General features: G+C 47.6%; 1 protein-coding gene and 1 long non-coding RNA gene across 2 annotated transcripts; one reads left to right on the top strand and one right to left on the bottom strand.

Annotated features, from left to right (window-relative positions):
* Positions 1-572: 572 nt before the first annotated feature.
* Positions 573-6,391, top strand: LOC144140537 (uncharacterized). Its single transcript, XR_013316354.1, has 4 exons — positions 573-1,407; positions 2,604-2,684; positions 2,766-2,831; positions 2,885-6,391. It is a non-coding gene; the product is annotated as an uncharacterized LOC144140537 (long non-coding RNA).
* An 883-nt stretch (positions 6,392-7,274) lies between these two features.
* Positions 7,275-7,747, bottom strand: LOC144156186 (uncharacterized). The gene is made up of 2 exons (XM_077688057.1): positions 7,564-7,747; positions 7,275-7,485 (listed from the first exon to the last, which is right to left on the bottom strand). The coding sequence occupies exons 1-2, from the start codon at positions 7,695-7,697 to the stop codon at positions 7,275-7,277; spliced, it is 345 nt and encodes a 114-aa protein (XP_077544183.1). The 5' UTR covers positions 7,698-7,747.
* Positions 7,748-9,958: the final 2,211 nt, after the last annotated feature.

The following is a 9,958-nucleotide window of genomic DNA, read 5'->3' as shown; positions in this document are numbered from 1 at the left end:
CATTAAAGAGTTCTCTCTCTCTCTCTCTCTCTCTCTCTTTCTCGTGAGAATTTCCTTGGTTGACGTCTGAGTTTGGACTCAGACTCGCAGACAATATAGACTTTGGACTTTGGCTCGCCCGCAGTTCGGGCCTTTGGTCGCAGCGGCTTTCACTTCGACCCTTCGCCATTTGATTCCGCGCAAAGAAAGCTTCGCGTTCAATTATGGTCGCCGTTAGACGGAGGGGTGCATGCTTTTCCTGTCTAATTTTGCACGTGCATGCCCCCTCTCCACTTCCAAACTGCTTCGACCGTGTCGGAACGGCGAAATCGGATAGACGTCTGCTTCATAACGCGAGGGGTTCAGGTTCGACTCCGACCACCGGAAGTGTTTTTTCTTTCATTTCACCCGGGATCATCGTCATCATAATCGTCAAAGAAAGTAGCTGTCCTGCAGTGCGTTTTCGACGCGACATACGCCATCAGTCACATACAGAAAGCTTCGCTTTAAGAAAATGATTTCACCCAGAGCTGTGAAAAACCAGACACATTTATTAAAGGACCCCTGCAACGCTTTTCTTTGAGGTACTTTTCTGCGAGTACATGGTTTCTTCGTGTCGTGAACAGATAGGCGCAAAAAGAATTATCGAGATCGGTGCAGAAATAAAAGAGTTATTCAATTTTTAATTTCAAAAATGCAGGCAAACGCGCTGCTCGCGACGTCACACCCGAGGCCAGGGGATATGACGACGAAGGGCGGGCGCCCCGCGATTGGTTCACTTTGAAATATTTTGTCTAGCGCCATTGTGTTTACCAAACAAACCTTAATAGCAACTTGTTTTCCTTTGCAATTTTGAAACAATCACAACAAAGTTACTATGAACCCGGAATAGAAAATAACTGAATAAAAGTGGCGATAGAGGGCACAAACTATCTCCCCACTTCAAGCGCTTGTGCGTTTCCACCTCCACATTTTTTGCACACGGTGCACAACGCCGACGCCATCCTGCCTGTTCTGTGACGACGCGCCTGACGCGCCGCCGCGAGCAGCTTTCGCGCTCGTTTTTCCTCGCCTGTGCATGCAGTTTCAACATGCGTTTGTGAACCGTTCTTGCCATGGCAAGCAAAAGAAAGTGCGCAGTACCTGGTTGTGTGAGTGAGGGCGCCGGCAGCGTGTCTTATCACAGGTTTCCGACTTCTGTCGAACGACGGAAACTTTGGCTGGAAGCCCTCGGCCTTGAAAAGCCACTGCGACAACAGATATGCTCGCAACATTTCGAGTCGGACTCTTTTGTTCCGCGGTACCAGAGGCCTGGGAAGGAGCTGGCTACAAGCGACGGCGGCTTCATAATGACGCAGTGCTGTGTCCAGCGCGTGTCTCCGCACGTTGTTGGACACTACCGATGAACGGATGAGAAGTGACATTGAGGTGAGTGCGACGTGAAATTTCTCCCCCTTGTCGCATCTGTGCGCGTGCTATGTCCTTTTGAAATGGAAGTGCCTAGCGTTCCGTCTAGACAGAACGCTAAAAACGCCTAAAATTCCGTCCAGACTGACTGAACGCCAAATCAAAATCAGCCGATTAGCCGCCTTTTCTCGTCCTGGGATTTGGTCTCCTGGGATTTGGTGTAGACAATAAAAGCTCCATTCGATTCAGAAGGGGTGCACGGCAACGTTGCAGAGGAAGTTCTGTGGTGCCGGTGCAGTGCAGCAGCGTGGTTCCGCGGTGCCGTGCATCACGGTTGCACCGTCAGTAGCGCCCCTGCGTGTTTACAATCGAGCGAGGTGCAGGCATAGTCGGCTGCTAATCATCCTCGCCTATCGTCCTCTACAACTGGATGTTTACGGCCATCTGGGTTGCGTCGTACGCATCAGCGGCGACGCAAAGTTTGTCCCACGCATCTTCGAGCTCGACGGACATTTTCACGCGGTCGCCGCAACTGCCGGTAGCCGCCTGCCAACCCGCAACGCCCGAACGCTCACGGCAGCGATTCGCTGCACCTCCTCCGTAGCAGGTGCAGCGGTTCTCTGCACCGCGGCGGCACCGCTGCAGCACCATAAGCAATCGAGCGACGCGGTGCACGGCAACATTCCTGCTGCGGCGAATCGAGCGCTTTGGTGCAGACGGAACGCTAGACGCAGCCTTTTGAAATTCCTTCACCATTCTATTTTGTGAAGTCAGAGCTTGCTGAAAACACGGCGTTTGTGAGCGCTCTTGCGTGTTAACAGTGCAATGCCGAGCAAGCAACGGTGCAAACGCAGTGCGCTCGCAAAAGATTGAGCATAGGTAACGTAAGGTATGAACCAAGTAGGTTCTTACGGTGATCTTAGCCGGCGCTTAGGCCTGCACCACTGCGCAGTCAGTGTCTTGGAATTGCGAATGGTGCCAGAAAAAAAAAAAAAAAAAAACTGACCAAATCTGGGTAGCGTTTGAGCGAAACTTTTCTGCTCTAAATTCGAAACCAAAACTGACCGGCACATAAATGTGGCGAGTGCAATGTTGGAAAGTAGACAATTTTTGGGGGTATAAAGGAAAAAAGTGTTTCCAGAACGCAGCTGACAACTTTCATTGCCACATTGTAACGCAGCTGACAACTTTCATTGCCAAATTGTTTATTTTTGCAGGATGACGCAGTGGTGCTCGAGCACGCAGCTTGCAATAATGGAAACTGCCTGGAACCTCTTCCACCTGTATTGTGTTACCAGGCAAGTTTTTTACTCGTTTCGCATGAGAAACAGACCTTCAGAAGTGCAATGTATAAAACCATGCCTCCCCTGACCTTTCAGGAGGGCACCCTAGAGCGCAACCGGGCAAAGAGGTTGTGGGCCTGGTCAAAACGCCGCCAACCTACGGTTAGTATACTATTTTTTGCGCAAACATCTTCTAATAGAAGTTTCCTCCACAGGGTATGTTCGCAAACTGGTGCATGAAATGCTGGATGTGTGTGAGGAAACCCCATCATTCCGGCAAGCCCAAAGGAGTGGACCACCTCACAGTGATGATCCTGCACCTATGACCAGCCTGAACGGACCAAGACAAACAACTGCAGATCTCGTCTGTGCATACAGATCCCGCTTTTCTAAGCAGATGCCAGACCTTGATGATGGGGAAATAAGTGACGTGTGATGACGTGTGCAGGGGTATGTGAATGGTGGCGGTGGAGTGCAGTGGGACAAAATGACTGTGATGTGAAGTGATCGGTGTGTGCCTCTTCATGAATATTCTTTTCAACTTCAGTGTTCTACGTCTGCTATGTCAAGCCATGCAAAGTGGTTGTGCAGCTTGGTGAAGTGACCGGTGTGAGCCTTTCTTTCGTTCTCAACCTGTCATTGCAGTTGACTATTCCAGGCATGGTGCTGTGTTGTGTGAAATTTCTGGATCATTCATAACACATTTGAGTAATCAAAAGCTCTGTAAAATTTCGGTGATTTGATTGTAGGGTTTAACGCACCGACGCAACGCAGGCGATGAGGCGTGCCGTAGGGGAGGGCTCCGGATTAATTTTGACCACCTGGGGATCTTTAACGTGAGCCGAAAGCGCGTACACACGAGCATTTTTGCTTTTTGCCTCCATCAGAAAAATGGCCGCTGCGGCAGGGAATCGAACCCATGTCCTCGTGCTCAGCAGCACAACACCTTAGCACTGAGGCACCGCGGTGGGTTGTGAAATTTTGGTCCTCAGCTAAAATGATTAGTTTCTGTGGTAGTTAGGACCAGTATGGCCTTGTTCACAGTCTACATTTAGGTCTTACAGAAAGAGAAAGAGTTGCTTTTTAAATGTGCCAACTGTCACACATTGCAGCTCTTCAGTAGAAGGCTTTGCAGTGTACTTGGATTATTACAGTGTGGCCTGGCACAGTCTTGTATGCCATAGCTTTAGTGTATGCTTCTAAGTGTTTCAGAAGCTGTACAGGAAATGCCGCAACCATGTAACAACTTGAAGGAACTTTAAAAAGGGACCTGTACTACTACACTATGATGCAAGTGCGAGCCCTCCCACCTTTCCTTTCATTGTACCTCAAGCGCACCTCTGGGCGTGCTGGAGAAGGGCAGAGAAGCTGTGAGAGGAGAAATCTTTTGCGTGCCCTTAGCCACTGTGACTAGGAGGAGGTTCATCAAAATTAACAAGAAGCATTGGCCTGCCGCAACCCTGATCAAACGCACGTCCTTGCGCTCAGCATCATGCTTTAGCCACGTAGCGTTAAACGGACCCTGCAACACCTTCGATAAGGGCTTTCACTCCTTCCTTTGTGTCTGGAACCACTGCAAAAGCTATAGTTATTGCCAGTATGGAGCAGAACTGTGCAATTTGCTCGTCGCACCACATACGCCTTTCATTGCTGCTTTGTTTTTGTGACTTTTTTAAAGTTGCTATTGAAAAGCGTTCATTGCCGCAACTGAAGGAAAACTGGCCAACAGCCGCTACATGGCTTTAATGACGTAATTCAAGCAGTCGAAAGACGTCAAGACTGGGGAAGAGAGAAAATCTTTTTAGCGAGTTTACAAGTTATCCGATGCGTATGAGCAGTTATTTTTGGTGGAGGTACATAGCGACCCCCTAATCTAAGTACTTGGTGTGTTGGGTGACTAAATTCTGCGAGCATTTAAGATTTCAAAAAAGGTTGAAGACAGTGTTGCAGGGTCCCTTTAATCTGCCTGTTCATTGTTTTAAGAACATTTAAAATTACAATTTCTCAGCCGTGTATTTTTATTTCAAAATGATCTTTGAGTGGTGTGCACCTCAAAAATGAAATTGGTGGAAATTTTGTACTGTGTAGGTGAATCTATGCCGGAAAAAGTATGCGAGGATGCAACTGTTCAAAATTTATTGTCCTTATTGTAGTGAATTGTGCGAGCATTATTTTGAGCAAAAGGCTGGAGTGGCAGGGAAACAAATGTACAATCATGCTCCTCCTCTTTGGTGAGGCCTTCAACCTTGAAGTTCAGGATATTTGAATCCTGTGTACGATTCCGATGGAAACATTTTTCGGATCATCCAAACTGCACAAGATGGTATGACCTTCCTTTCGCCTTTCCGCAGTCTTCCCCAAATCCATCTTGCAAATTGCCGGTATGCAACGTAACGATACTTCCTGAAAGAGAAGAAAAAGAGATTGTTTTATTTAAAAACGCTTTTATGTGTAGTGCCATTTAAAATTGTTGCTTTGTACATCTATTTGTAATGAATTCATGATGCTTAAAACTAATCATCCTTCAAGTTATGCAAATTATGGCTGTTGTCCTTGGAATGGTTAACACTAAAATTTCTCGAACCAAGCTACTTTTGCTTCATAAGAACCTTGTTGATTTTGATCACACCTTGAAATTACTAGAAGGCACTTTTGACACGTGCATCAGGCGAACAAAATGTATGGGCAATTATCTACTTCCTATCAAGATACTGATCTCTCATTGCACCAAAGGCAAGTATCGCATGTTTTTTTGGGTCGGCAAACAAAAAATAAAGACCGTTACTGTTACAGCTACAAATTCTATTGTACAATGTGGGAACCAGTTTGATAGCTTTTCATGCTGTGTACATGGCTGTGCTAACCTTCAGTGTCAGCTGTTATTCCAGGTTCTTCCCATCTAACCAGTCTGACTTGTTTAAAGAAAGTGGGCACTGTGAAACAGGACTATTAACCCCAGTAATCAAACAAATACAGCACCACTTATGAAAAGCCGACACTGATGTTAAGCCGATATTTTTTAGTAACCATGCATAATCACTTATATGTATGTTTCTAGATATTGCTATGTTCGATTTTAAGGGTCAAGGTTCAGTTTGTTCTGATCTCATTTCTCTTTTTGTCATGAATTCGTTGCTTTTGAAATATGTGTGATGGTGCTGTGAACTGAATACAAGTGTCCACAAGTTTTTGTTACCTGTGTGTGCAGTTTTTTTAGTAAAAAAAATTCCCTTTAAGTATGCTACACACATCCCCTTTTGTATTTTGTGATCTAGGCACAGTTGTGGGAGGCCAAGATTTTTTCTAGCTTTTTTTTTTTTGTTAATCCTCCTTCCCTTATTTGTTCAGTGAAAATAAAAACTTTTATTCATTCAGTGCTGTGATGTTTGTGCCACTTAGGTATAGTCAACAGGTTGTTTGTTTTCTGGAGCTGCATGTGTAAAAACAATGGCCTATTTGGGCTTGTTTGTTTGAAACAGCTGATCTTGCAAGGAACTTTGAACGCAAGTGCCTCAAAAATATTCTGTTGGAGTGTATCAATAAAGGCTTGTCTTTTATGCTGAGCCAAGTATTCTGTAGTGGCCTGCACATGCTTGCGTGCATTGTAATCCAGTTATGTGAAAAAATAACTGGGCCTGACAAAAATAGCTGGATCGCATAAAAAACAGTTTGTGCAATGCCGCAAAGTGAAAAAAATGCTTTTATGCCACTGTGTACACCAGTACATCAGGTTGTAGGCCTTTGCCGTTGTGTCTGGCAGTAAGGCAAGTAAAATACCCCTGAGAAAAAAAAACGAGTTCAATTTTTTTTTTTTTTTTTCAAAATTTCAAAAAAGAGTTTTTCTTGAGATTCTGCCTAATAAGGTAAATAGTGCATAAAGCTTACGTGCAATGATGCACCAGTTATCCAGACATGCCGCATGTCGCCAAAGGCCATTATAACACCCTCGCAAGTTTTTAATATCAGTGGAGCAACGACCGGTCCCGGTCGTCGCCTGATCCCGGTGTCCAGCGCCGAAAAGGCGAGAGCACGCACATACAACTTTCTGCTGTAGGACTCGTCTGCTATGCTGTTCTCGTCAGAGCAACACACCACCTGGTTCTTTTTGCGAAGGTCGTTTTGCTAGTCGCCAACGGTACCTATAAGCAGCGTAAACATTTCTGATGCCCGTGCATGTCGAACGCACATTGGAAATGCGCATGTGCTTCAAATAACTCCGTTTCGAGTAAACAAAGCCAATAGTGGAGCAGACGATGCTTGCAAAAGACGAAGCTCTTGCGCGTGCCCATGAGGACACCGCGATAAATAAAGATGCCGGTCGGTCGTCGCTACCGTGATATGAAAAAACTGGGAGAGCGTACAGTAAGGTGTCATTAGTGCCTTCTATGACAGCTGATTCGCGTCCGGAGTGCAATTAGAAAATAAAAAAAACGTTCTTTATGCAGTTTGCGCACGCAATGTCATAAAAGCGGGCAAAAAGTACGGTAAGAACATTGGTGGAAATAAAACTGATTGATTGATTGAAACCGCAGTGTGCCTTTTGTTACTTGTTACTTTTGCGGGAGACGGGAGCACCACGGCGAGTCAGGTGAAATTAAACATTACTCACTTCTGGATTTCAACGTCCGGCACGTCGCCTCGTTCTTCAAGCTCGTAGTATGCAACCCGCAGGACTTCTACGTCCAGGCAAAGAATAAAAAAATACTCGTCCTCGGTGATGCACCGTTGCGGGCTGCGGGTAACGCACTGCGGTACGTCGTAGCAGCAGCGGCGCTCAACCGCTTCTGCCATCGGCTGACATCGGCCGCAATGACACCTGCAGGTAAACGGTAATCGTTGCACCGCATCAGAAAGCCTAACAAAGCAACTTTTTCGCGTATCTGCCGATATTTACCAGCCAGCGTCGTCCGGGTAAGGCGGTTCCTCGGGCGCCGGGGGCGAGCTGGAACGCTCGGAATCGTCAGGTGAAGCCGGTGAAGCGCAGCACGGCTCCTTCGTAGGCGTGTCGCTATACGGCACCACATTCATGACGCGGCTGCGTTGCAGCAGAGCGCGCTCCAAATCCGATAAATCGTCAAAGGACATCCTGGCGTTTCGGCGGCGGCACGTGCGGTTCACTGGTGTGTGCGGGTCAGCAGCGTGAGTGTAACCCACCGTGGTGTAACCATAGAAACGACGCAGTCAAAAAGCGTGGCAAGCAATCCCTCAGGTCTAGCCACTGTGGGCTCAGAACTTCCGGGACGTCACATTTTTCGCCGTCCGCATTGGTCGCGCAAATCAACGTCATCGGTGAAAGCGGGAAACCGAGCAGCGGTCGCCCCGTTTACGAGAGAGAGAGCAACCATGCATTTGCTTGTATTTTTAAATTTAAAAATGGAATAACTCTTTTATTTTTGCACGGATCTTGATAATTCTTTCGGCGTCTGTCTCTGCATAACACGAAGAACAGACGTAAAGCCTGAAAAGTACCTCAAAGAAAAGCGTTGCAGGGGTCCTTTAAGGCGAAAGGCTTAGATGTCTCATCAAACGCGAAAAGTGACCGTAGTTGTCGGCGCCAACACGAATGGTACCAAAATGGCGGCACTGCCGAGAGAAAATAAATAAACAAAAAATTGAGTTGAAATGTTTTTTTACCCCTGGTCGTAAGAGCAGCAGCCAAGAGCGTAACTACAGCGCTAACCAGGCACCATGCAAGAATGGAACAAAAATTACCCTCATGCGTACAGGTGACCGTGACGGCACGTGCGTAAAACAGGTGCAATCTCGAGCTATGGGGAAGTTGCCACATAAATTGGGCACTCTGCCAGTCTGGGCAACGGGCGTCAAAAGACAAAGACGCGAAAGCGAAGACAGAGACGCAAACACGGTGCCGCAATAGGAAGCCTTCGATAAACGCCGGTTGTCGCCCCCAAATCACGTCTTAGCTAGGTGCCCGGCGAAGTTTTAAATGGAGAGCATTTCAGCAACTCACGATGTCACCCGCGTTGGCGTGCGTAGTCCGCATCGCTCCCCCTACACTATATAAAAAAAATAATACCTTCCGGCGCCAGGTTTCGATCACACGACTCTGCGGGCGGAACGCAAGGTCTACCGACTGCTCCACAAAGCAGACACAGAATGGAAGGTTACGCACGCGCCTTATATCCATGACTCATTCAACCGTCGGCCACAGGTGCGCTCTCTCCCCCGCGTCCTCCTCGCCTTCTCTCCGCTCGCAACACCCTCTCTCGCCGCGTTCGGTTCGGGCGCACAACAAGTGGGGACGCGCGCAACACCCTCCCTCGCCGCGTTGGGTTCGCATCACGCGTTCGTGTGGTGGCGCGATTTCGGCGCTATAACACTATCTCGCGAAGGGCATTGGATTGGATTCGATTGGATTGGATTGGATTGGATTAGATTGGATTGGATTGGATTGGCTTGGCTTGGCTTGGCTTGGATTGGATTTGGATTGGGTTGGATTAAAGTGGATTGTGTTGGATTGTGTTGCGTCATAGCCGCGCCACGTTGCGTCATAGCCGCTCCACGTTGCGTAATAGCCGCGGCGGGGGGTTCACGGCACGTTTCACCATCGACTTCATCGACAATGTCTACGCTGGAAGACAACAATTACAACAACAACAACCAATACGTAATCCATAAGACTTGCAGGCGCGCCCCCCGCGGAAATGCTCTGCATTTGATCGTGCCCCTCGCGAGGGGGATGTTTTTGTCTACATTACTCTTTTGGTTAACCCTGAAAAGAATGCATCGTTACATTCTGCATCACATAAGTTCCAGTGGTGCTTCCGGTCTCAAAACCTGTGCACGATTTCATCTCAGGGCATTAATTTCATAAAGCGCTCCCCCACTGCAAATTACCTTCGGGAAGGCGCGCCTGCTTCCTTGGCTTTCTGTGAAAGAAGGGGTCGCGGGTGGGTGGGGGGACGAATAAAGTGAAAAGTATCTATTGTGCACAGATGTCCTGACTGCGACTTTTTTTTTTGGGGGGGGAGGGGGGGTTCTTCAATGCTGCTTTTCGTTCGGCACGGTGTTTACACAACTCCCTGCCCCTCCCCGGTGAGCACTCACGCCAGCTAGATAGGAGAGGTGACAAAAAGAAGGCAATGAAAACGCTTCTCTCGCTTCGAAGTAGAACTGGAAACTTTCAATAACGTCGAAAAGAGTCAGAGTCGCATCGCAACAGAATTCCTCAGGGAATTCTCAGGGAATAAACAACGACAGCGCGATGACTTTGAGGCGCTCACCGTTCTTTCAACTGCAGATACTACTCTTCGCTGTCCTGGGCCAGT

This window comes from Haemaphysalis longicornis, unplaced genomic scaffold, assembly GCF_048455015.1.
Source record: "Haemaphysalis longicornis isolate Haplotype H1 unplaced genomic scaffold, Haemaphysalis longicornis Haplotype H1 scaffold_1, whole genome shotgun sequence".
Classification (NCBI taxonomy): Eukaryota; Metazoa; Arthropoda; class Arachnida; order Ixodida; family Ixodidae; genus Haemaphysalis; species Haemaphysalis longicornis.
The sequence above is the reverse complement of the archived record's forward strand: the minus strand, read 5'-3'. Positions and strand labels throughout refer to the sequence as shown.

Bases quoted from the DNA above. Each gene is read 5' to 3' on its own strand.
- LOC144156186 (XM_077688057.1), bottom strand. From the start codon at position 7,697: ATGAATGTGGTGCCGTATAGCGACACGCCTACGAAGGAGCCGTGCTGC. The intron at 7,486-7,563 runs GTAAATATCGGC...GTTTACCTGCAG, and splicing joins TACCCGGACGACGCTGGCTG to GTGTCATTGCGGCCGATGTC.